At 51.8% G+C, this 26,525-nt stretch overlaps 2 protein-coding genes across 5 annotated transcripts; one reads left to right on the top strand and one right to left on the bottom strand.

The window, feature by feature from the left end:
• Window positions 1–6: 6 nt before the first annotated feature.
• On the bottom strand, window positions 7–5,400 carry Srp19 (signal recognition particle 19). The gene is made up of 4 exons (XM_037212470.1): window positions 5,127–5,400; window positions 1,447–1,522; window positions 867–1,047; window positions 7–216 (listed from the first exon to the last, which is right to left on the bottom strand). Exons 1-4 carry the CDS (start codon window positions 5,165–5,167, stop codon window positions 65–67), a joined length of 450 nt encoding a protein of 149 aa, XP_037068365.1. The 5' UTR covers window positions 5,168–5,400; the 3' UTR covers window positions 7–64.
• A 754-nt stretch (window positions 5,401–6,154) lies between these two features.
• On the top strand, window positions 6,155–25,829 carry LOC119089289 (heparan-alpha-glucosaminide N-acetyltransferase). 4 transcript variants are annotated; one of them, XM_037211952.1, is made up of 14 exons: window positions 6,155–6,219; window positions 11,282–11,546; window positions 12,079–12,194; window positions 12,693–12,802; window positions 14,677–14,804; window positions 15,126–15,235; window positions 17,096–17,203; window positions 17,800–17,868; window positions 19,041–19,239; window positions 20,111–20,232; window positions 20,704–20,864; window positions 21,580–21,704; window positions 22,435–22,618; window positions 24,751–25,829. In XM_037211952.1, exons 1-14 carry the CDS (start codon window positions 6,164–6,166, stop codon window positions 24,936–24,938), a joined length of 1,941 nt encoding a protein of 646 aa, XP_037067847.1. In that variant the 5' UTR covers window positions 6,155–6,163; the 3' UTR covers window positions 24,939–25,829. The 4 variants fall into 4 exon arrangements, with proteins under 4 accessions (XP_037067847.1, XP_037067848.1, XP_037067850.1 ...); XM_037211953.1 differs by lacking the exon at window positions 17,096–17,203 and adding an exon at window positions 16,624–16,731; XM_037211955.1 differs by having other exon boundaries at window positions 6,196–6,529.
• Window positions 25,830–26,525: the final 696 nt, after the last annotated feature.

The raw sequence follows: 26,525 nt of genomic DNA, 5'->3' as shown, positions 1-26,525 counted from the left end.
GCTACAGTGATCCGTAAAAAACCGCCCACGCCGTGGGCGCCTTCCACAAAGCCGGCCGGCCGCTCTACCGCTTGCCCCTGTTCTTCTTGCCGGCCTGAGCGCCAGCGGGGACGGCCGCGGCGGCGGCGGCAGCTGCCTGCTGGCCCTCCGCCGGCTTGTTCTGCCGGGTCTTCAGCTTCGGAATGTTCTCGCCCAGATATCGAAACAGCGACTCCCCTGCCAGATCAAACGGCCACAGTGAGTACTGAACGCACACTCCGGCAATGTCACGTCGTGACTGGCCGGGCCTCCGCACCAAGCGAGAGGCAAACGGCACTTCAACCCACCGGCTGCCGCTCACGCGAGGGTACGGAAATGATGCACAGTGTGGCAGGAATGGCCACGCCCAGTGTGCTGAGGGTACACGCGACGCCTGCTCGATAGCTCTGGACGCATTGCGCCGCCGGTTCTACGCCAACGGACACAGCGGACGCCAGTGCGACGTCCACCATATCACGGCGCGCGCGACCACCGCGTGGCATATGACTAGAACACAGTGCACTCTACTCACGTGGCCAGCAACCGGGACTCGGCAATGACGCCCCTGGGTATTCTACTATATAACCCCCACAGTCGAGACAAGGCCGCTGACGAGTGTTTACCAACCAGAACTTTCGCGCTGGACCCGGCGCGGCACGTTGGAGACCCGTCAGTCATGGGTGTTTACTGACGAGACACTCACAGGTGTTCACTGACGAGACACCCACGGGTGTGCACTGACCAGACCCTCACGGGTGTTCACTGACCAGACACCGAGCGGTGAGCATGACATGCCACACTGAAGACACGCCACTCCCGCGCCCTCGCCGAGCAGACATAGCACTCACTGGTGGGGAACTGCGGCTTCACCGGCTGGCCGTTGTCCTGGCGCAGCTGGACACGGATGCGGCCACGGTACAACAACTCCTTACTGTTCTCGCGCGGGTACAGCTTGTTCTCGACGTCTACCTGCAGACCGGCAGCCACCAGCACGTCCCGGATCTCCTCGTAGTTCGGATTAGCTACCGCCTGGTGGCGCGAAAGTCGCCTCAATTCAGCGAAAATTGCGCAGGGCGCCTATGGGTCTGTCGTCGATTGTCGTCCTTCAGGAATAACAACTATGCACGTCAAGAAAAGTTCGAAAATGCATCTGCATCGCTAGCACAACACGTTTTTACAGAAAGAAGCTCTAATGTTCTGGACTAAAAAGTGAACTGCAATGCAATGCGATACATGAGAGAGAGGAGAGAGAGAGAGATCATATTTGTTAATGCATGCCAAGAACAACGACAAAGGTACAACAGCACAAAGGTAAGTCATTAACATCAGCATATTTCACCGAGCAGCTTATGACATCCCTCCTTCAGAGTGGCAAACCCCTCCGGTCGTGCGCCAGATATTGGAGGAGTCGACATTGACCATACGTACGCATTCCTTTGGTATTCTTCGTCCTTGAGCTAAGGTCTTCTGATTGTTAATGTATGACGGGTAGATACAGATCCATCTGTGAAGAGAATGCGACCTCATCAAACGCAGCGCATCCTGAGCGGTACGGAGCGTGAATAATTGTTACTGCAGCACACAGTACTCATCGCATATTACCGAGCTCCAGTGCACGAACAAGCGTCAAAACTCTAAATCGCACAGGGAGATCATCGCGAAAGTGATGGAAGGGGGGAGGGGGCGGGGAGGCAGGGATGTCCGAATTTCACTCCTTGCCGTCGACTTGTGACAGCTTTTCACCTTCGCCATTCGAGTAGTCTCAAAGCGCAAAGAGGCCAGCCGACAAACTCACATTAACCCCCGTCCTGACAAGGAAGGGGCGGGGGCGATGCGACTCTCAGTCCCCACTTTTTCAAATAACTATCTGGCATGTCGTGTAATCGCACCCAAATGTTAAGCAGCCTGGGACATCAATTGCGCGTGTTTTGATCCCAAAACGTATCCCCAGCATCTATGGTTTCGGAGCAGCAACGGTTTTTAAGGAGCACTGCACGGCGATGTAAGACATAAGCGGGCGCCAGGCCGCAACCGACGATGCCACGGAACGGGAGAGGCGAACCGACATTGTTGCATTAATGGAGTCAAACAAAATAGATATATAGTCAAAATACATCATAACTATGCATGACTGTACTCAGTATTGAGCAACGAACACGCCTGTTCAGGCTTCGTGTCACTACCAGACATGGTCTCGTGCAAGAGCATGTAACGCTAAAAAGTTGGATTTTCACGAAAATTTGGCCTTTGACCTGGCTCATAGTGTCAAATATTGCCCTGGCAACATAAAATGGGGATCATTTGATGACACCAACAGAAAGTGAATATTCCAGGTGGCTAGGGGGGCTGGGGAGGAATGATGGCATATTTGATGATAGGTAATTTTCAGGTTCCTTTTCTCTATGCAAATAGCCTTTCAACAGGGAATGCTTTGTCAACAGCCATAGGTCTACTTCCATGCCAAAGGGCAATGCAGTTGGATTTGCATGTTTTCCAAAAAGCATTGGGAATAACAAAATGTGTGATAAAAAGAGGATAGGATGAGGGATAGGGACATAGGGTGGCAAAGGGCAGGGTGGGGTAGGGTAGGGCAGGGCAGGGCAGGGCAGGGTAGGGTAGGGCAGGGTAGGGTAGGGCAGAGTAGAGTAGAGTATAGTAGAGTGGGTTAGGTTAGGTTAGGTTAGGTTAGGTTAGGTTAGGTTAGGTTAGGTTAGGTTAGGTTAGGTTAGGTTAGGTTAGGTTAGGTTAGGCTACATTAGGTTAGGTTAGATTAGATTAGATTAGATTAGGTAGGTTAGGTTAGGTTAGGTTAGGTTAGGTTATGTTAGGTTAGGTTAGGTTAGGTTAGGTTAGGTTAGGTTAGGTTGGGGTATGGGTGCTTAGGTGTAGACATGGGCCTGGGCATAGGCATATGCATGGGAGTGAGCATGGCAGGTTGGTGCAGTTGGCATAGGCATGATCAGCGCAGGGGCAGTTTTAATTATTTTACCTAACTGCTTGCTAGTGCTCAGATTTTCTTATTATCATGATCCCTATCTTTGACATCTGATAATTTCGAACTTGTATTGTTAGTTTGCTACCCTAAACACTCTGCTGTCACAACCAACATAATCAACACCATATGTAATCAGTTTACTCATGCACAGCATGCATGAATCACTACCATCTGCATTTATTTGGCTTCTCATGTTCATTGCTTTTGCTCACAGCAATCTATAAACCATGTAAACTGGATGTCAGAGGCAGACAGACTTCGGCCCGGCTTTGCTAAGCTATGATCATCACAACTAAAATTGCAATTTTTCTGCTCGCCATCGCGGGTTATTTCGGCCTCCAGGCCAAATTAACTATATCGATGTGACACAATCTAATTTGGTGTCAGGATGGGCACAAAAGGGTTGAAAACTGACCATTAAGGTACTGTCAAGGTTCTGAGTGGCAAAGGCTGTGCCTCTTTCCGTCAGCTGAAAGAAAGAGCAGATAACCCTTCCATACATCTCAAGTAGAAAAAAAAGCTTTTTGCAGAACATATTTTGCTCCATTGGGCAGATTTCACCATCCTAGACAGCGCCTGCGGTTCATTAAATCACACCCCATACAGATCGATGGCAGTGCCATTGTTAAATGTGCCACAAGAAGCAGTGCTCTGTTGATGAAGAGTGCAAAAGCATACCATCATAACAACATCGTCCAAGTTCAATTCATAGCATGTGAACACTTTTCGTCAAATGGGGCTGTAACATACCAGAACCGACCCAGGAGCCTCGAGAATAACGTAAATCGAGGGTATGGCCATGTCCCTAGTTCGGAAATTGGTACTAAGGCCTGGACTGACGGTTCATTTCTGGTAGTGCCTGACTAACATAGCGACCTTTGTCAACTCAGAAGCCCCTGATCAGCAAAAAGAGGGATCTCACTAACATTTAATGTCCCAGCCTTGTGGGCTGGGGCTCTTTAATATGACCAAAGTAAGCCCTTCAGGTTCTTGATTGTTGGTTCTAAGGGGCCCAAAGGGTCCTTAAGAACTTGAGAAGATGGGTACATGCTGCCAGTAGCATGACCAGGAGGTGATCAAGTTTGGGCACTGGAGACCAGTTCAACAGAGGCGGTCCAACTTTGTTGCTGTAATGGCCCTACTTTTATAAGACATTTCTTTGCTCAATATTCCATTTCACTGCCTACATGGCCAGCCTGCATGAGCATCTTAAAAAGTTGAAAACTGCTGAAGCCTTCAGCCCCAATTGGGCTCTAGTCAGCCCCAGGGGGTGGCAGAGGGGAAGAGGGAGGGGGAGGGGGTCATGACCCCAAAAGCTTCCCTTGGCTTTGGGTCTGCTGTTGGCATGAAATCCTCATATAAGAACAGTCTAAAGATCTTTTGTATTAATTTGTAACTCAACTTCTGTGAACCAAGTGGCTGGAGGTGGAAGCTCCTTGCCCCCCCCCCCCCTTACACTTGAGTTACACTGGAAACAGTTGATAATTAGTCATGCTGCCCAGCACATCAACCAAACAAGTTTCTCTCCAAACCAGATCAGATTTTATTCAATCTTTGTAGTTTTTAGATAAAAGTAACAAGAGCTCATCAGAACTCCATGGTTCAAAGACCTGACAACCAAATCACTTTCAACAGCAGTTGGCATAAGCACAGAAGTTCTCAGAAAACTAACAATAACATTATTAAATCTTATTAATTCTTGGATATCTTGGTATCCATCATTTATGGCCACCACCATCTGCACTGAACCATTGGTGGCGGCATATGCTGGCACACTCACTTTTTATTGACGCAACATTCCTTGATTTGGTGGCATATGCTGGCCATATTAAACAAAGGAGTGCTTGGAAAAAGGGCTCATGTTGGTTTGGGTGGCAGTAACCAGTGGATGACTAAAATGAATTTTATTTCAGAAGTTTGACACAATTTGCTAGATTCAGACACACAAAAGAGGGGAAAATGCTACTTTCATAAAAAAACAACAGATGGTAAACATAACTACCTGCAGAATTTTTTTTAAAAAACCACCAACATGTGATTGAAATACGTACCTGATTCAAGAGCAGCATGAATTGGTTTAAAAGTTGAAAAGCAGGTATTCCGTGACACGTACCTTTTCTTGTCAGAATGCTTCGTATCCTTCGTAAACATCATGTCTTGGAAAACACCAACTTCTGGGGGGTTTTGGCTCTTGGATACGAACAGATCAACAGAGCTTCCTTGGACCTTTGGGAATGTCAGCACCTCCACACTTTACGCCAGCAAGATCCCAACAATTCAATGAAAAATTATTTCGAGAGCATGTACACATATACGTACAAAATACCCATCAACGCAATACTCGCAATCGCCACCACAATAATACTTGGCTTAAGGCCAAGGTAAATGCTGCCCTTTTTGGCAGCGCGATAATGACGTCACGCTCCACCACGACGTTGAAGGTTTACGTGACGTTACGCATAATTTTGCCAGTAAAGCACGGCATTTTCCTCGGTAGTTTCTATGTCCGTCAGGTTGGCACCAGATTCAGATTCAGGTACTCCCATTTCGATAAGCACAACGTTTCAGACCAGCACGCGATAACGCCGAAGCTACAGTGCATGATGGACCGTGCGGTAGATATGCTATGCGTAAGCAAGCATTTGGAGTAGGTGTTCATATACTTGATGTGCTTCGATGATGTGACATTCGTGAATGATCACTGGATATGGTTGCCGAATATTTTGTGCGGTTTTTGTGCATTTGTGAGCATCGTCTTCTGTGATGATTGCTCCTGTGACTTGCGGATAGAGTGCTACAGGAAAAATTTAATGAATTGAGAAAGTGCACTCCGTCCCTAGCCAACAATTTTGCGTGGTGGTCACGCGGTCCGCACCGGACAGGGACTGGGCTGCCGCACGCAATCCGCAAAAACGCTTGCAGTCAATGGGGGATCCGGTCGCCATGTTTTATGGGAAAGCAAACAGTAAATTTTTGAGCGGCGATACCGGCTCCTGTGCCCTCATTCACGTGGTTTCGACGCGATCCCGTCTCTACGGGCGGCCGATCATTGACCCTGAGCGTCGGCCCCCGGGTTGGGCCAATCCGGCGACTCGTTGGATGTGGGTCAGCAGGCGCCCGTACGGAGCTGCTGGTCCCGCGGCTTGGCGGATGATGTTGTCGAGCTCGATATTTTCCACAGAATTCACTAACCAAGTAAACACCAGGTAGTGCTTTAAGCCACGTTGTAGTGCTGTGTAAGGATTTTTGAAGGCACTCAATATTTCGAGTTTTGTCACAGGTGAAAACATTGAGTATTTCGACACAGATCAGCAAAAAAACTGATTGTTATTGGTGGTTTCGGTCACCTGGATGCCCGTACAGTTCGCTACGGAGGAAAAACTTCATGCCTTTATGACGTAACGCTTTGAAGGGGTATTCACTCAAATGCAGAAGGTTACGCGGCCGTGAAATCGACGTGCGTTCGTATTGGGTTGGCTGTGAAAGGGGACGTGCGCTGGACGCGCTGGACGATAGGTACGGTGTGTCAGTTGTAATGCAGGCGCACTGTGCAGGGATTTCCGGTGTGTGGTCTCACTTTGGATTTCCCCAAGCAGTCACGTTAACCGTTTATTTTTTGTGTTAAGCATGTTGAACTTGCCATCTAGTTGCATTGTTTGTGTGTACCTGTGGAGCAAAAATGTTATGACCATAGTAAACAATCAGTTATCCTGGAACAAATTCTGTGGAACCCCCTCCCATGCATGCCAGCCTCAACCTGGAAAAGTGGATATTATAGTCAGGCTAGATAGATATAGACAGGTGATTTGCACTTCTGAGATGGACTGTAAGATTAAGTCATCAAGAACATGTGCTTAATATGTGTCAGTAGTATATGGCATACTTGGAGCACATGTAGTTTGAGCATCTGTAATTGGAGCACATGCAGTTTGAGTATTGAACTCAGGCAATTGGATTGTTCCAATTTGGTTCCTGGATGATAGCCCCTTCATTTCAACTGCTGGCATAGGCCTCACTTTATAAAAAAGCCAGAATGAACTAAATGAAAGTATGGCATACAGGCTAGACAGTATTGGCATCTATAGACACACCAGTCATTCATGAATATAATTAGTACCTCCATGATGTGGTGTGGTTGTCAGCTGATTATGCAAAGATATCAGAGCAATGATTTGCATTACCAAGACAGATAGCTATCTTGATCAAGGGAGAACAATGATTATTTTTAGCCAGAGTCTGGTCAGGACAGATAATGTTTTTTTGCAATGTTCAGTAAGATCATTGCAGCATGCAAGGTAAAACTTAGAGTAATATCCAGACCTGCTGAGCACAAATAGGGCATGTCTAAATGATAATGACTATGCTATGATTATGATAATAAATGATAAATTATAAATAAAGTGACTTTATTTCACTTTTACACTGCCACCATTAGATCAGGAAAAAGCATTAGCAGCACCAAGGCTAGAGTTTTTTTCAAGTGCTGGCACAGGTGGTGTGTGCCTGAGCAGGTCTCTGCATAATATAATCCTAGGACCACTTGTTGCAAGCCTTGGAATAGCATTGTGCTTGCCTGAGCTGGCATGAACCAACAGGTGCACACAGATAAGATGTTGTCAAAAGCTGCCACAGTTTGCAATCCGGTGTGAATGATACGTCAATGAAGCAGGGATAAAATCAATATCGAAGTGTGGGGTAAGGTAGTGAAATTTGTCTGACAAGAATCCCTGGAGTTGACAGCTCACAATACCTTGGAGCACCTCACAATAGCAAGATGGTGACATGGGACATAAGTGGTCTGATCTAGTCAAAAGACATGCTTTATGGAAGGTCACAGAGGCTGCCCTAAAATGACAGTTTGCTGCATCCAGGGGTGGATCTGGGGGAGGGGGGCACAGGACCATGGCCCCTGTAGCCCATAGGTGGCTGAACAAGTGCAGTTTCCACACAAAATGCAACAAAATTTGACATCTTTAGACTTCTACAGCCTATCTAATCTAGCTGTCTTATCAGGAGCCTATCTAATTACACATTCAATTGTTCTGAGGCCCACTTTATTAGGTCTTGGCACTTCCTATTTGAATGGAGGGCCCTACACACTTGCTGGGTTCCCCTTTGTTCACCTCCTCAGCCACCCTGGATTGTTTGGGGCCCTGCACATTGGGTCTTGGTGCTTGAATTTAGGGTTCCACACTCCAATTAGAGTCATGTGATAACCTGCTCAGGTACACTCCATTTTTCAGGGACCCTCTGCACCAGGTTTTGGGTGCTTCTCACTTGAGTGTAGGGCCTTACACTGCTGTTGGAGTCTCTTCTGATAAACTGCTCAGGCACACTTGATCATTTGGGGATATCTGCATCAGATCCTGGGTTATAACTGTTTGAATGGCTCCACACTCTCAATGGGGGCCCCTGTCTGTTAACATGCACTGGCACACTCCATCATGCAGGGACATCCACAACACACCAGGGGTATTTCATATTTGAACAAAAGGTCCTATGCTCTTGTGGCCGGTCTATCCAAATACCTGCTCGGTCACACGTGATTGTTTGGGGGTCGTGCACATTGCGTCTTGGGTATTTCCTATTTAAATGGGGGGGGGGCTCTGCGCACTTGTCGGTGTCCCCTCTGCTCGCGTCCATGGCCATGGTGAATCGTTCGGGGGCCCTGTACATTGGGTCTTAGCATTTGAATTCAGGGCCCCATGCTCCTGTTGGGGCCATCTATAATCTGCTCGGGTACACTCCATCAATCGGGGGCCCTCCACGCTGGGTTTTGGGCACTTCACATTTGAATGGTTGGCCTTACGCTCTTGACCGGGACTTGTTGCTAACCCTAACCCTACTTGCTAACTGTTGCTAAATAACCCGCTCTGGCACGCCCGATCATTCGGGGGCCCTCTACATTGGGTCTTGGGTGCTTCCTCTTTGAATGGGGGGCCCTACGTTCTTGTAAGGAGCCATATCTGTTAACCTGCTCGGGCACATTCGATGATTCGGGGACCCTCTTCATTGGGTCCTGGGTACTTCCCATTTTTATGGAGGACCCTAAGGTCTTGACGGGGGCCCTATAGGTCAACCTGCTCGGACGCACTCGATCGTTCGGAGCCCTGCACATTGTGTCGTGAGCATTTCTTATTTGAATGGATGGCCCTGTATTCTTGGTAGACCCCATTTATTAAGCTGCTCGGGCCGGTGGCGGATGCGAAGGGTGACTGGAGGCACGGGATCATGCCCTTTGGACCATGCAGAGCGGAACAAACGGCTCCGAAGGGGCCCATAATCGACCGAACGGACGCAGTTTTCTAAGAATAAACACAACAAAATTGGACGCCTTTTAGCCTGCAGATGACCGAGAACAATTGCTAGTAAAAGTAAGAAGTTAATAAGAAGACGAAGTTAATTCTTCGCTGGTTGAGGTGTTGCTTGGAGGGAATTTTGGGGCTCACATTGAAGATCATTCGGTACAGTTTGCAGCCCAGTCCTTAAGAATTTGAACTCTCTTGTTTCTGATCTTCACGCCCGCAAATATGTGCAGACTTTTGCACAGACTTATTCAAGATAATTGCGGCATGTGTGACGGCATAGCAACGTCACTCAAATCCTGACGCCCCACAGGCTGTGCGGTGTTCAAGGGCAAGAGCAATATTTTCGTCGAGCCATTCAGATCTGGTGTCCGTGAGCACGATTTCCAAATATAGTGGACGTCGATTGGCTCTCAATCAATGTTGGGCAAATGTGCAAGCTTCAATCACGAATTACATCTTGCGCTACATCACCCCCTTTTGTATCTTCTGCATACATTTAAGTTGGCATTGTCAAATCTGGTCATAAAATGTCAATCTTAAAATCGTTATCTGCCGCTCGGTGTTGATTCCGTCGAATTCAGGAGGAAGGCGTGACAACTGTGTCGGATCAAATGCACCGTTAAGATTGTGGGCGTTTGTCCCCCCCCCCCCCTTGCCACCTTATTATACGTGCCTTAATTTGTCATGGAATGCAGAGCTTGCCGGGGAAAATCAAACGCTGCTCACTTTTTGTTTTTGGTGTTTGCAAAATGAGCTCTGTATTTCCTGAGATCTCAATGGGAGCGAGTCGCAATCAGCCGCCCCATCCCCGGCATAAACGGGGAGCGGCTGTCCCATCCCCGGCATAAATGGGGTTGACGGGGAGCCCACATCTAATAAAGTTAAGGCAGACGACAGTGCAGTATCAATTTGGATAAGTGTGTCTTCCTGAATTGTGGCGTAAGATTCGATGTACCAATTTCTACATGTTGGCTTGTAGCAGATTTCATTGTTTTTAATGTGTTAAGTTTATTGCATGATGTGCATGATTATGAACCGATGCATGGTGAATCTATTGTTCCATACTTTCGAGTGTCACTATGTCAAAAGTTACTGTAAAACGACTGGTTGGGAAACGCAGTCCGCCGCCAGCGGCGATAAGATGCACATTGAGATCCTAATTTTGTTACCAGCCATAGAAAATGCTCCGCATAGTTCTTTTTTAGCGTGGTATAGGTTTACATGAGCTTGGTTTTTTAAGTGGGTGGAAAACTGTGAGACTGCAGTTATACCCCCTCATCAGCATTGCTAGATATTATTATCCACTCGGTGTTCTGCCTTCTGTCTTTTCGCCATATCCGGTACGACATGTGAAGAGAAGATGCCTCACAACTTACAGTGGAATAAAATCCCTGTCGCATATCGAGCTGAAATACTATGGGTATTTTCCAGCTGTAGACCTCATGTAATGGATTATGCTGTTGCTAGAACACGTCATAATGTACACTCAGTGATACCCCGAGCCGCCGTTTGTCAGGAGGTACACCGGTTTTATGGCACCCAAAGGGTTTCAGTATATGTTGCGGTTACGCACGATGTGTATATTAAAGTAGGGTGTTTGTGCCATTCTGTGGCATTGCTCGGCTGTCTGTCACCGATAGATCGCCGAAGACAGGTTTCGTGTGCTTCAACCCGGTTAGATAATGTGAGCTAGACAATACACTGCGTACCGATAATGGGAGACAGTTGTCTGGCCTACCATCCCCTGAGATGACGCTGAAGAGTGGACCTCGGCCGATCGCTGGCTCCGTTGATAAGATAGCGCCGGAGAGAACGTCCCGGTGACAGGCGAGACAGCACTCTGATTCCTCGTGTTGTGCAGGCGCGCCGCTCCCGCGCTGGTGAGGCCACCACTTCCGCTGCGGCCGGTACCCGTGACAGCGGTGCGTGCCACCGCCAGCTGACGCCCGCTTCCCTGCAGCAGCGGATACTGCACCGCCCGGCGACCTTTCGCCGGTGGCAGAGGCGCCCCGCAACGCTGGCCGCCGTCGCGCTGCGCCGCCATGGCCGTGCCGTACGCCGTGCCGTCCGATCCGCCGCGCGTGCTGGGTCTGCGCCTGGAGCGGCCGTTCGAGTGTCCGGGCCTGCGCGCCCGTCAGCTAGGTCTGGACCAGGCGTGCCTGGCGCTCAACAACAGCGGCACCTACCCCGTCACTCTCTGGGCCCAGGCCGAGGAGTGCCATGGCGTAAGTGCCGCCTGCCGCCTGTCCGGTGTCATGTCAAGTCCCGCCTCACCCTGTCGGGTCGTACTGCGTGTCCGTGTTGTCCTTCGCTGGCGGGTCGCACTGCGTTGGCCGATGCAGAAGAACACTGGTAGGGATGGGGAACCAGTCGGGAACGGGCGGTCGGGCCCGTGTGGTGCTGTGGCTGTGGAGAAGGTGCTAGCTGACTCTGACTGCACTCTGGCTGATAAATAGTTATACATCAACGACGCCTGTTTTGTGTATTAGTGCAGTTTGTCATGTCGCGTCACTGTAGTTTTGAACCTGGAGTAGTCTCCAGACAAGTCCTGTCTTCTGGCTTGTACCAACATGTGATGCAGTTGGGCGCGTATCGCGCATATTCAGCCGCTTCTCTTGGTAGGACCTCTCAACCCTGTTCTACGCGACTTATCCGTGCCCGCGATCAGTGAGAGTTGTCGCCCGCTATCAGTGCTAACCTTTGCCCTGGCGCCTGTGACGGGTCGGCTGTACTCACCTGCGTGTCCTGGTCTTCCAGTGTGACGCCTGGCCGTACGTGACGGTGGCGCCCTCAAAGGTGGGCTACCAGGTGGTCAACACCACCTACCCGACCCTGCTGTACCTGCAGTCGGACACGGGCTCTTCGGCCTGCAGGTGAGACGGATCCACCCGTGGGTTACCGGAGCTTGCCGCCGTGACCGCTGCCGACGCCGGCCGTGAGGCCTTGACGTCGACCGCACAGTACCAGCGCCGGCGTGGTGCCAGGGTCTACCCGAGTTGGCTTGTTCGACGTAGACTCGTCCAGAAACTTCAGTGTAATCGAGTCTCCCCAGATAACCCCCGGGGTTGGAAAAATTCGCCCAAGCATTTGCCCGAACGCTTAAACTGTTTCGTGGCTTTTGCTTATCGAATAATGGTACGTGTCGATCCATGTGGGTACGTACCTTTTTTAGAGCATGAAGTGGGGCTATGAGAAGGCGCTTTCGTGTGACCAACATTCCCCACCCATGCCTTACTTTTGAGATGCTGTTAGGTTTGACCTCTACCTGAATGTGCCCGACTGTGTCCTCTTGCCGACCCTGAGCGGCCCCTGGCCGTGCCCCACGCCGTCGTATCAGTACTGAGGCGACTGCGGCGCTCCCTGCCGGACAGGCTGCAGTACCACTTCGGCGAGTTCGGCTTGTACGAGCTCACCACCGGCCAGGAGTCGCCCGAAAGCTGCTCGATGCGCGTGCTGACGGAGCCGGCCAACATCTACGCCCGTCAGTGAAGCCGGCATCGTGCGCGGCCGCGGCCGCCGACGGCTGACTCCAACGCACGCCGATGCACCGCCTGGTTAACGAGTGGCGCAGAGAGATGTGGGCGCGCAGTCTGACTTACAAACAGCTCTGCTTGATCCGGACCATTGTTAGGGCTCGTTGTTCCTGGCACTTTGCTGTTCATGTACGGACTAAGGAGTCGGTACTATGGCGTGTCATTTGCGTTTCTGGGTGGAGGGGCATACTTATAAAGAAAATGATCGGCACCCGTCAGGTGATTTGCCGCTGAATGTTTACGCCATTTTAGTGATGCAGGTGGCTCGAACGGGTAAACCAAGCTTGGCAGCAAATGGTAGACGCAGCTGCCAGCCAGTTTTAAGTGGTTAAAACCAGCTGGCAGGAACTGCTGGTAACCATAAACTGGCATGAACTGGCAGAAGCTCAAATGTTGAAAGGACAAGTTGTTAATATTGTGGATAAAATGCCAAATTACAATTAGGAAACGGCCGCAGTGACGATGTGGGTCAGATTCTCATCATGACCTATAGATAGGAGTGAACAGTATTCGGGCTGGTTTGGTCTCCAGGACGCCGAGTATAACCTATCAATGTATGTTAGCTTTGTGTCTGTCCTGGCTTGTTTGGCCCAACTCTTGATCTGCACTGATGACGGTATACGGAGCCTTCAGCATGCTGCAAAGATAGACAGGCCAAATGGCCCGCATTACCAAACCAATCCAAACCAAACTGGCCTGAACAATGGCATGTTCATGCTTTCATTCATATTTGAATGCATGCCTCTTCCCCTCCTTTCTCCCCGGGCAAGTTTGTGAAGGACGCCTGCCTCGTTTTCGCCGCAGCCTCTCCGTGGCACGTATCTCGATTTTTCCTCAGGGAGAGCTAAATTTCAAATTTGTTCCGAACTCCTGCGAATTTGGACCGACTTCCTGCGAGGTCGCACATTACCTGGCGTAATCCACTTGGCTTAGGAGGGGGGGGGGGGGGGGAATAACCTCCGTCCTTTCCCTTGGCTACGTGCCGGTCCCTCCCACCGTCTCTGCTTTTGGTCAGACCGGCCGGTGTCTTGCCCGTTCCACACCGGCCACTGTATGTGCAAATGGTATGTTTTAAAGAGAAATTGACTCATAATTGTAATTAGCCTTAACAGAATAGAAATGACTGAAGGGTTTTGGGATAATATCACAACGTGATTAATCTCTGTGAGCAACTTCATTAATCACAGATAAACATCAATGTCGCTCATCACACATATTGACGAAATTCACTGTTTTCGGTCAACTCTAGGAACTTAGGAGAGATTTAATCGAAGTCTTGAAATTTACACAGCGTCAGCAACAGGGCCTATTCAAAATATTTCTTAGCTCTATGTTTGTAGGGTCAACAGAAGGGCTATTTCGAGAAACCTGTGCACTTAACGAAATTAACGCAGCAACATTGTAACATGAGATTAAGTTAAACCACAATAGGTCGACTTCATTACGGCATCTTTTTACAGGGTAGTAGTACCTTGGAACAGGCTGCCTGATTAAATTGCGAACGAAGCTTATTCATTGCTTTTAAGGATGGTGTAAAAACTTAGCAACGAGTAAAATCTACAATTTGTATTTTCAATGTGTTCCAAAATGTCATCTGTTAAACTGCGCGGAAATAATACAACATTGAGGGGGCTTTGTGCCTTATGTTTGCGCTCATGTTTATATCTTGTCCTTGCATTTTGGAATGCTTGGATTTCATAAGTTTCCACCAGGTTATTGCGGTTTTAACGGGTTGAGACCGGTAAGAGCCAGATAGCGGCAACTAGTTTTAACTGGCCGAATTGCCATTCCTGCGGGTGAACGTCATTTTTCCCTGTTGCAGCACTCCTGTTTGCTACTCTGACGCTAATTGGTCTCACCCTGCTGATCAAGGGCATCAACAAGATGAATGAACACCATCTCTTCCACCGCTTCATCCGCTTTGTTGGAGCTTCGTCCCTCCTTCGTCGGGTGGGTCACTGGATGCCTAACGCTACACTATTGTCTCTGTTCCGTCATCCGCATTTATTCAAAAGGCGACGAGTTTCAGTGAAGCTGGTAGCGTTGCCTTTGTAGCTTAGTTGGCCCATATCGACGATGTGCTTGTGGCATTCCGTCTCGCGAGGCCATCAGCTTTAATGGAGAAGAAGATTCCAGTAGCCTTCCGGTCTAAGGTAATTCAGCATGATGGTTTTCCGTAAACATTTCCGTACGTGGCCTAGTCACCGTCTCTGGAAACACGCATGCACAGAGGCGGCTCTAGACGTGACCAGCTCTGATTGACGACGTTAGGACCTGGGTGACCCGGAACAGTCGACTACCATGCTGCCCGAGGACGCGGAGTCCTCGCCGGCGGCGGAGAAGTTGAAGACCAGGATCCACTCGCTGGACGTGTTTCGAGGGTGAGCTGCCCAAATACAGGCTGTGCTGCTGCAGTCTTGGTAGCACGCCGTCACTGCTATAGCGCGATGCTACATTCATACGTCGTGCACTGATGGGTGTTGATTTCACGTTGGCGAACAGATGCCGTGGTTTCCACTAAACGTGTTGGGGTTGTATGCATTGGGACTTTAAAGGCCTGATCGCATCACGACTTTAAGGAGAATGGAGTTAATTTTTTCCTTAACTAAGCATGGAAAACGCAAAAGCTTGAACCGTTTTTAAGGCATGTCAGAACTGCACTTTGTTAAGGTGAACGGGGTCACTCGGGCCCCACTTGATATATCGCGTGCTACTCGGCCTGTTATCAAAAACAGGACAATTCCTCCCTAAAAGAAAAATAAGAGAACAATTCCTCCTCACTGGGCTTCGTTTTTGAATATAAGAAATCTGAAACATTTTTGTATGGACGGTAACAGGGGGAAAAAAGCAAAACAAGTGTCAGGATAGTTTTTCCGACACAGTTGGCATATCAGATATGACGCATGACTTCCTATGGTGTACCGACAGCTCAGAATTCTTTAGCAGGGGAAAGAAAGGAGGGAGAAGTAGAAGAGAGTAGTAACCCACTCACAATGTTGATATACGCTCTAAATGAATAGCATTTCATAAATGAAGAATATTTTAACTGAATTTTAGCGTATGTGGTCATTTTTTATAGACATTTCCAATCCAGGTTCGAAAAGAGGGGGGAATAAGGAAGCTGATTTGGGCTTAGCCTGTCAAAATGGCTGCTATTTACGTCCACCTGAACGCGTCTTTGCCACCGCGCGTATGAATTAGTTGTATAAATATTGACAAAACATGTAAAGCTTTGTGCTTAGAAGCCGAGAAGTATCTCTTTATGTCTGCATTGACGACTCGCTATACTCTTCACGCTGTCTTCACATTCCCACTTGTTCAGCCCTGGAACCGCCTCTGCCTTGTTACTTTTGCTGTTTGTTACGAATGCACCTAAGTTGTAATTGTTTTATTCCACAGCAACAATAAACTCCCGTAAACGCAACATAGTGCGCGTGGTCCCTTGGCAGTCAGCATCTTAAAATTATCGTCAAGTCTCACTGGAGGTCCATCCTAGAATCGGGCCCTGCAACCGCCCCTGTGCATGCCACGCACTTGAAAATATGGCATAACGCGTACAAAGGATCTTAAGTAAAAACCCGGAAATTTCAACAACCCATTCCGAACGGTTTCTAAGAACCAAACGCAAAACCCAGGGGCCGCGTCGTCCCCCTTAAGTAGAGTTTAAATGTTCATAATCGTGCCAAGGAACTTCTCTCACTGACCGGTGGCTGGTGAGGGATATTCGTACGGCCGCTACCTCAACTGACGCCCTCATGTTCTACAACAGCGTATCCATCATTGTGATGATCTTTGTCAACTACGGCGGTGGCCAGTACTCGTTCTTCAACCACGCCATCTGGAACGGCCTAACAGTGGCCGACCTGGTGTTCCCCTGGTGGGTCGGTGCCATCCTCCGTCAATGGGGCAGCTCGTGTCTGTCTCGTCTTGGCTGCTTCGGTATCAAGTGACGCCTGAAATGCGGGTGCCAGTGGCGCAGAGCTACGGGTACTTCCGCGCCACACACTGGATGTTGCGTGCTTCTGTCCGCCAGTCCCCGCTGGTTGTCTGTCACCGGCTGCGCTGTGTGCTACCACGCGGTGCACCAAACAAGAGCGCAGCACGTACCGTTTGCTCATCCTCGCTGGGACAATCCGCGCGTCGGCCGCGCCTCGCCGGCCTCCACCGTCGTCCTGTGTCGCCCCGCTGCTCTGTATGATGCCTGTCACGAAGATCACGGTCCCGGTCGTGTTTGTCTGCAGCATCTGCATCGTGGTGATGATTTTTGTCAACTACAAGGGTGGACACTATTGGTTCTTCCGTCACGCGCGCTGGAACGGTCTGACCGTGGCTGATCTCGTGTTTCCCTGGTGAGTGCCGCCTGTGACTGCTTCCCGGAGTGCCGCTTGGGGAGTGCCGGTGTCCGCTGTGTCCGGGAGACTGCTAGCTCATCGAGCCGGCACTGCTTCGCTTTCATTTGGCTGTAAGCGGGTGGGCAAACATGTCAGCCACCAATGTGCCCTCCGTATTGGCAGCACGATCTTTCTACTCGCCAGCGGTCAGTCCGGGGGGCGTATTTTGGGCAGCTTTGGTGGCTTAGCTTTGTGCGTCCAATGTGATATGTGGCTGACGTTTGTTGACAGGTTTGTAGACATAGGGTGCTCAGCGCCCGCGCCATGTGCACAGGTCATGTTATTGTTCGGATTAGTGTTATTGTTTAAGACCTATCACGATACAGTCATTACCTCTTATTTTTTTTCGGTCAGGGATTCATGGGAGTCCTGACACCATTCTCTGGTACTCGGAAGACGAAATGTCGTGCTGCTGTCACAGCTAGCGGGCCGTCAGTGCCGCTCGGGACCGCGCCGTGTCACCGTGAGGCTACTGACGACACGTCGGCCGCACTGTGGCCTGACCTGACGACACATTGACTATGGCTTGATATAACGGCCGCGCCGTCCGCCAGGTTCATGTGGATCATGGGCGCCAGTATGGTGATGTCACTGCGAGGCCAGATTCGTCGCTCCGTGCCCAAGTAAGCGCCCCCTGCCGGCTCGCGGTGCGTGCCTCTGGCCCGCCGGCCGGCCGCCACTTGTCGTCCGTCAGACTTATCTGCGCATGATTCGTTGGTCGCGTCTGAGTGATGTCATCACGTCTGAGTGAGACCGTCACGTCTCATTGAGGCATTTACGTCTGAGTGTGACCGTCACGTGTGAGTGAGACCGTCACGTCTGAGTAAGGCCGTCGCATCTGAGTGAGACCGTCACGTCTGACTGAGGCATTTACGTCTGAGTGTGACCGTCACGTGTGAGTGAGGCCGTCGCGCCTGAGTGAGACCGTCACGTCTGACTGAGGCATTTACGTCCGAGTGTGACCGTCACGTGGGAGTGAGGCCGCCACGTGTGAGTGAGGCTGTCGCTCCCAGATCTCCGTTACTTTGTTGTTTTGGTTTCGGAGTCGGTAATTTGTTTCTACAACACTACTGCACTATCTTCCTAACGGTGGTTTCCGTTATCGGCTACCCTTGCCTTGCATTTCCTGTCTGCAGATGGCGGTAGTAAGCTATTATACAGGCTACTGAAATAGGCTGCCCGTTTGACAGGAATTAGTTTTGTGCGCCAGTACGCTAGTTTCATACGCCAGCTCAGCTGTTTTCCTGCCGTACACTTTATAACTGCTCCTGAGCATGCTAATGAGGACACCACGTCACACATTTCGAATTTCTGTGTGGCTTTGTGGCCTTCTTATGAACTTTTCTGTGTGTTGAACGTACATATATGAACTTGAAGCAGCAAGAATGTACATGAACTATGCCAAGCTTATGTGTACGAACTTACTGTGTGTTCGTCCGGTAGTGCTCCGTGATTTTATATGCATACGGGACATGGGGGACATGAAGCCGTCAACGTGGCTGTGATATCACAACCGTCTGGCACGGTGTACAAGTGCGTCTTATTCATTCGTAAAACGAAAACGGTCTAGTGTCACCCAGGTTTTCCTTCTTTCCGCGGCTAGATTGCCTACAGCTGGTGTGACTTTGTATTCTGCAGCGTAGTATTAATATACTTTTGAGACAACCGGTGGGTCTAAGGGTGAAAATGGCAAACTCAATGAGACGAAAAGCCATATTTTGGTTTCGCCATTGGCCATTGGTCCGGCACTGAGCATGGCAGCATGACGAGTCTGGGCGGTGCGCCGCTCCATCAGGTCGCAGATCTGGGTGCGCATGTTCCGCCGCTGCTGTCTGCTCTTTCTGTTCGGCCTGGTAATCAACTCGGACTCCTCGGAGGCGCGCTGGGACGGCAACAAGCTGCGGCTGCCGGGCGTGCTGCAGCGCTTCGCCCTTTGTTCCGTCATCATCTCCAGCATCCAGCTGCCCGTGCTGCGCGCCGACGACGCCCAGATGGTGCGTGTTTGGTCTCGTGGCGGCACTTGCCTGCGGCGGAGGTGGTCAACGCTCTAGTTTAGTCTAGTCTAGTCTAGTCTAGTCACCACTCACACTCCAGTTGCAACGGACTGCCACGTTATCAGTCACTCTGATCTGTCTTCGCAATTGCCCTGTGGGACGGATAACATGACTGCTTGTTATGACAGATTGCGCGACCGCTCGGTGTTACCGATTGCGTGGCTGCTGGTGTTAACGATCGCGTGGCTGCCCGGTGTAACGGATTGCGTGACAGTGTACTGCACGCAGCCTGACTACTCAGTGCGATTGCCCCTTTGGGCTGCTTGGTGAGACGCGGGGTGTTAGGTTTGCTGCTACTAATAGCGTGACTTATGTGATTGCAATGCTTCGAAATCAGATGCCCATTGCCCTCAGGTGATAACAATCACCAGTGTCCCCTATGGTGCGACTGCTGGGCGCGGCTCGTTGAGTATCTGCTCTTTGTGACTGTTGGGTGTGACTGTGGGCGCAAAATGGCCTCGACTCGGAGGCACGCTTAGGCCCCAAACTACCAGCATCACTATCGGGTGTGCCTGTGGGCACAAAATGACGTTGAAGCCGACGCGCCCTGAACCCCTAGCCACTTCGACTATTGGGTACGACCACGGCATAGCTGTTAACATGATTGCATGGTACAACGACCGGCGGGGTGGCTGGCCCATGCGACCGAGCAGTGCGATCAATGTGGATGGCTAATGCGTTGGTCTTCTTCGTTGCTCTTCGGTTGCTCATCGGTGTCACTGTTCGGCCCGTCAGACGAATGATCTGCGTACCTGCTGTTGTTCTCCACTACTCGCGCGGTGTGGATGAGCCCGGTTGTGCCGTGTTTCAGCCTCGGCGATTCCCGTGGCTGCGTGACATCATCGACTGCTGGCCCCAGTGGCTCTGTGTGTCGGCCCTGGCTGCCGTCCACACCTTCATCACATTCCTCCTGGAGGTTCCCGGCTGCCCCAGGTACAAGGCCACCTAGCGCACGGGTTCGCGTCTGCAGCCGTACCCAGCGCACGGATTCGCCTTTGCAGCCGTACCCAGCGCACGGGTCCGCGTCTGCAGCCATACCCAGCGCACAGGTTCGCGTCTGCAGCCATGCTCAGCGCACGGGTTCGCGTCTGCAGCCGTACCCAGCGCACGGTTTCGCGTCTGCAGCCGTACCCAGCGCACGGGTTCGCGTCTGCGGCCGTATCCAGCGCACGGGTTCGCGTCTGCAGCCATACCAAACGTCTCCGACCACGCGCTCGCATGTCAGACACCGCCGTTGGTGCTGCTTCGTCCCGCCGCTTTCTGTAGCGGGTATCGAGTTGGTTTTCTTTCAGTGGCGGTATCGCTCCCAATTATCGGGTCTGACGTTAATTAGCACAGGCCAGGTGGCCAGGCCGTTAGAGTACGCTGTGCACCTCGGTTGACAGTGCGATGATCTGCGGGCAGGGGCTACCTGGGCGCCGGAGGTATGGAGCAGGGCGGCCAGTTCGCCAGCTGCACGGGCGGCGCGGCTGGCTACGTCGATCGCAAGGTGCTGGGGGTGCTGATGTATCACCACCCGACCTGCCGGCTGATCTACAACACCAGCCTGCCGTACGATCCGGAAGGTCAGAGCCCACTGCTGACCTGGCCCAAGCCCGACACTGCCAGCACCGCTCTGTAGTTCCGAGGACCTCCGTGTGGCCCATTGCTGAGCCAATGGCTGCTAATTGTCGGCTGATCATGACCCGTTGTGCAACTACCGGATAAAATATCTAACCCATGGATATTTGGGGCCCCCGTCCCCATGAAGGCTCTCACTGCCCTGGACAGTAGCAGCTGCAGGTTTTTCAGCCCTCACGCGACACTCCCCAGTTTTCGGCTGCTGCACCATATGTAATACGGTTCTCATGCAGACATATCATATGCACCATGTGCATATGTAGCACACACCATGCACAATATGATGGTGTCTCACTTGAATACCGTTCGAGCTGAGAGCGCTGTGTCGGGCGTGCGTGTGCTGTGGGGAGCCTTGTAGCTAGTGTGCTGGGGCCTCGTGTCGGCTGTGCTGTCTGAGTATGCTGTGGGGAGCCTCTGAGTATACTAGGGGCTCGTGTCAAGCGTGCCGTCTGAGTATGCTGTGGGGGGCCTCTGAGTATACTGGGGGCTCGTGTCAGTCGTGCCGTCTGAGTGTCTGTGGGGAGCCTGGGAGTGTACCGGGGGCTCTGGTTGGTCGCGCCGACTGTCGCTGCCGCGGCACGAGCCATGGTGTCCTGTGCATGCTCGCGTCTGCGCCGTGCGGCTGTGCGGCCGTGTCTGACCAGTGCCGCCCGTCGACAGGCATCCTGGGCGTGCTGACCTCATGTGTAGCCGTCTTCTTCGGCTGCGTGGCCGGCCGCATCATCGTCAGCTATCGCACCTGGCGCGAGCGGCTGCTGCGCTTCACTGTGTGGGCGCTGCTGCTGGTGAGAACTGCTGGCCGCCGAGCGCACATCACGGCAATGCGTGTCGTGGCCGGCGCTCTGTTGTCAGCGCCAGTGCGCCGCCCGCGGTACGCATTCACCAGAACTCACGCTTGGGGCCAGCCAACACGTGCAGGCCGGCCGCCGCAAACCTAAACCTGTGACCGCGGAACAGTAGATAGCACTGCCAGTGGACGAGTGCTGGCGTCACCATGGACCGTTACTCGTGCCTGTCGCACGGCTGAGCGGTACAGTGCGCGGGAGCGCCCTAGTGCCTTACTGAAACCATACCGACCTGAGCTTGGCGATACATATGGATCAGGTGAACGTGCCAGCAGTGTACCAAAACTGAGTCCAGAGGGCATGCTGGCAGTGGTTCCGCAGGGTTGGAGCTATGTAAAGATGTTGGCGCAGTTTTGCAGAAGGGTTGAAGTGAGGTATTAGTACCACGGATTGAATAAGTATTCAACGATCGCCTCGTTTGGCGGGTTAGTATGTACGCACACATTGTCTACACACCAGTGTACACACGCGTTGACTGCACTCCATTGTTTATTCTAACACACCAGACGAGGACAATATTCCGAAAAATTATTTCATGCGTAATATCCGCATAAGTCTCACAATGCACTACAATTTGCCTGTCTCAGGTAAAACCTCATGTAAAGGTGGAGCGTACGCATTTGCAAGGGCCTCTTGGTGTTCCTCTAACGAAATCATCCCTCCTCCCCAGGGCTTATTGGCCGGTGGTCTGTGCGGCTTCTCCAAAAACGACGGTGTCATCCCGGTCAACAAGAACCTGTGGTCGCTGTCGTTTGTGCTGGCACTCTCCAGCATGGCGTTCGTCATGCTGACTCTGCTCTACCTGGTGGTGGATGTGTGGCGCTTGTGGCTGGGCCGGCCCTTCTACTATGCTGGTTAGATTGGAGCACACGCGGAGTAATGCGCTTGAGACAGGACACCATCACTCGAGAGCGAAGGAGAGGAAGAGGGAAAGGGAGGGAGGGGATGGAGGGGTAGAGAGCGAAAGGGAGGGTTAGGCAGAGGGAGGAAGGGAGAGAGGGAGGGAGGGGAAGGGAGCAGGGAGAGAAAGATCTTCCTGGCCAGGATACCCTGATATTCTCGGAAAGTCCCAGCCGTGCTGACTTTTTCCTTTGCCCCCGCCCCGGAATATATTTGACTTTCGCTTGTTGCCTCAGATTATCAACTACTCTAGACTGACCACCAGACCTCTGGGTACCTGCCTCAATCGCCGCCATCCGCCGGCTGCTGTCGTCGCCGACTCTGTGCCCGCCGAGTCGTGGCGCGGACGGCTCAGCCCTCGCCCGCGGGACGTTCCCGCCCTCCCCTGGAGGCCCGGCCCATCTGACCTGGCGCTTCCCCGCTCCCTACCTTGTATCAGTGCATGGACGCCACATGACCAGGGCGGTTGGTGCAGCCTAAAGCCCAAATCATCACCACTACCATCTCACCAGCGTGCGTTGGCGACCGCGCTACAGCCTCCGGAACGAGTTTTCCGATGTTGTCAGCGCAACCAGTGTTCAGTGGCCGGACGATTATAGCACCGATCAGGCCACGCCGAAGAAACCGCTTTTTCGCAACTGGGCGCTAAATGTGATTGTCGATGCTTCGAAAAACAAATTTAACGCAAGCCATTCTTATGACTTACGATGTTTCTCTTCAAACATGTCCACCTAGGGCCTGGATCTCGTAGAAGTGTAGAGAAGCAGATCGCTGAATTGTCGACTTTCGTATTGCCACAATTACAAGCAACGCGCTTAATATAGTTCAGCGTATGGCCCATCTTTAAAATAGTCGCGTAACACCATAGACCTCACCCAACGCCAATGTTCGCAACGTCCCTGTACCAGCTTACGCGCGAGAGTACGTGTCAAAAATTCATTGCTCGCCCATTGCCGCCACGTCGTCGCCAGCTTGACAGAAGTCTCATAGCTGACGATTGCCGCCAGCTAAGCCCCGCCAGCAGTATGGAGTTGTCATGTATGGATACGGAACATGTCTCCCTGTTAAATCCAAAATTACTTCCCCTCCCAACCACTGTGGCCGGCATCGGCAGTTGTAAATTAATGAGGATCGTCACGAAGACAGTCCTTCGTATGCACGCATTCCACGGAAATCCGTGCAACTGTGCTTTGCGCCGGGGCGTAGTTTCGCAAAATGAGTCAGAAGTGCTGAATGGTAAAATTGGCGAATCCTCCTCCCCAGAATGCGCCCACGATCAGGTTTCTCACCGTATTTCGCCTCCTCAGCCCCCCCCCCCCCTCCCAAGTTGGGGATCGAAGCCCCCCCCCCCCCCCCCAACAGCATAGGAAACTGCACCCCTGGCTGTGCGTCCGCAGACAAGAATACAGACAAAGAGACAGACGTACGCTGGAAAGTTAGTATTTAAACCACCACGTTGTAATATACTCTTTGTGTGTGTGGATGCGGCAGATTCAATGATGTTTAGCGTTCATGCATAAGCTTACAGATAATATGTTTGAAATGGGCTGCCATTGCACCTTGACAAGTGGCAATTGAAGTGAATGAAGTAGATGAATTTGAGTAAGTCTACATTTTCGGGGTCTACATTAAGCCATTGCCAAAAATTGTTTGTGGTATTAACTCCAGGTGGACATCGGTCTCTTGAAGGCTGGTTGGCTAAAGGCTGAAGGCTATGTGCCCGAAGTTTTTGTGGCTCAGTGTATCTGATCGGGCTACGACGTGTGGTATTGGAAGCCGGGTCAGGAAAGGGTGGCGTCGCCGGCGGCCAGGGCGATCACTGACGCACGTGATTGGACGGGGCTGATGCCGCCAAGTGATTTGTTGACCTACCATCGCTAATACCGTGAAATTAATTTCCCAATTGTATTTGCACTGGTAGTCCATGCCTAACATGGATTCGTAAAAACGCCCGAGAATGGGCGGATCGGTGATCCCCGCACCACCTGACCCCACTCTCGCCACCGGCAGATCTGAACTCCATCACGCGATCGGTACGTGCGCGCTCTCCCACGTCACCGCCTGACCCCACTCTCGCCACCGGCAGGTCTGAACTCCATCACGCTGTACCTGGGTCACGAGCTGGGAACCAACTTGTTCCCGGTGTCACTGGTGGCTGTGGCGCCCACGCCCAACACGCACCTGGGACAGCTGTTCCTCAGTCTGTGGGGCACCCTGATTTGGGTGTTCGTCGCTTGGCGCATGTACCGCACCAAGACGTTCATCGCGCTGTGAACGTGACAACCAGTCGCGGCACCGCGTGCGGGCGGAGGCCTCACGGCGCTCCCAGGTCGCGGCACCGCGTGCGGGTTGAGGGCTCACGCTGCCCTCATGTCTCACTCTGGAGCACCTGGGGTAGAGCGCGATACCCGCAGTGGCGACGCGGGGGGCTCAGACGTGACGAGAGAAAGACTGTCGCTTGCAGCGTGTCATTTGCAGGTGCGATGTTTCGATTCCTCGAGCTGATTGGAGCGTGGGACCGATATGGGGACCATGGCATGGAGTCTGGCGCGCCGGGGCGTACTTTGGCACTGCGTGACGTCACGCCGGGGAACTGCACACAGTCGGCCGCGGCGATATGATATTGGAGTAGGCTGGACTGTCCGAATAACAGGCCTGGATCACAGGCGTGCTGCCCAGTCATTTACAAGCTTCCAGGTTTGCTCGTATGGGTGTTGTCAGTCTTCACTTATTTAACTGCTCGTGTGGTGTTGGAGCCCGTACGTTGTTACGTTCTCCTTTGGATATTGTGGAAGCATGTTGTCTTCGTTGTATGTGTGTGGTCTGCACGCAATCTTTTGCACTTGATCCGATGCTTCTTAGCCCTGTTCACGCATTTGCTGATCTCCTGCGTGTCGTGCAACGCTGGTGCTTCATGCGTGCTAGTCAGCCCCACGCGCCCTTTCGAAATTGGCGAGTGCAACGCTGTGAATTAGGGACGGGTGGCGCTGTGCTCGGCTCGTGAGCCCCTCCGACTGTTGTGTCGTCGGACATTCGGTGCTGCGCGTGGTCAGCCCGTTACTGACTGGCGCCACAGGAGGGCACCAGGAACTCACGCGTATCGAAAGACTGGTGCTGCTCTGTCACCGTTGTATGATATTGTACATAATAATGATTGCATACTGATACGCTTGTTTATTTTTTATGTTGTCTGCATGGCGGGGGGGGGGGGTGGAACTCGGGAAACCACAATCCGTCGTGTCTGTGCCCTGTGTGAAGAGCATATGAGGATGCCGGCAAAAGACTATGGACTTGGGTTTAACTAATCGGACTTGCGGGATGCGGCCAGTTTTGCTACCGTGGGTCCCATGCCGGCTGGCCGTGCCTCCATAGCGGTGCCTTTGTGAGAGTGATAAGGCAAAATCCACGCCAGTATTATCGTACCCACGAAAGGAATCATAGGTTTCACGCACTCCGGGGCTGAAGGGATGCAAGTGCGCTGAGTGCAGGAAGCGCGCAGGTTTTGGCGTAAATCTGGACCATGGAGCCCGGCTCATTGTCCACTTAGGACGCGAGCTCCGCCCGTTGAGGTGGCGTCACAGATCCACCCCAATCAGAACGCTCTTTAATTCCACATCTGGGCACAAGAAGGGACGGCTGATCCAGCCCCATGGAGATCTGTTGCGCGCAGGAATGGCGCACCTGAACATTACCTGAATGAACAGTCCGTTGTTCTAAATGGATAGCCCATCCTGGTGGCTCAGTTGGTCAGAGCGCCTGCATTCCGATCCACCCAACTGTGGCGGGATGGCTTGGAGTCGCTTTAGGGCGCTCGCTATTTGCCCTTGGCAGGTATGGCCTGCGGCCGGTGGCAGCGGTCGT

The sequence above is a fragment of the Pollicipes pollicipes genome, unplaced genomic scaffold (genome assembly GCF_011947565.3).
Source record: "Pollicipes pollicipes isolate AB1234 unplaced genomic scaffold, Ppol_2.1 Scaffold_3087;HRSCAF=3621_pilon_pilon_pilon, whole genome shotgun sequence".
In the NCBI taxonomy this organism is placed as follows: Eukaryota; Metazoa; Arthropoda; class Thecostraca; order Pollicipedomorpha; family Pollicipedidae; genus Pollicipes; species Pollicipes pollicipes.
Note: the sequence above shows the minus strand (reverse complement) of the source record. Positions and strands in the feature narration are given on the sequence as shown.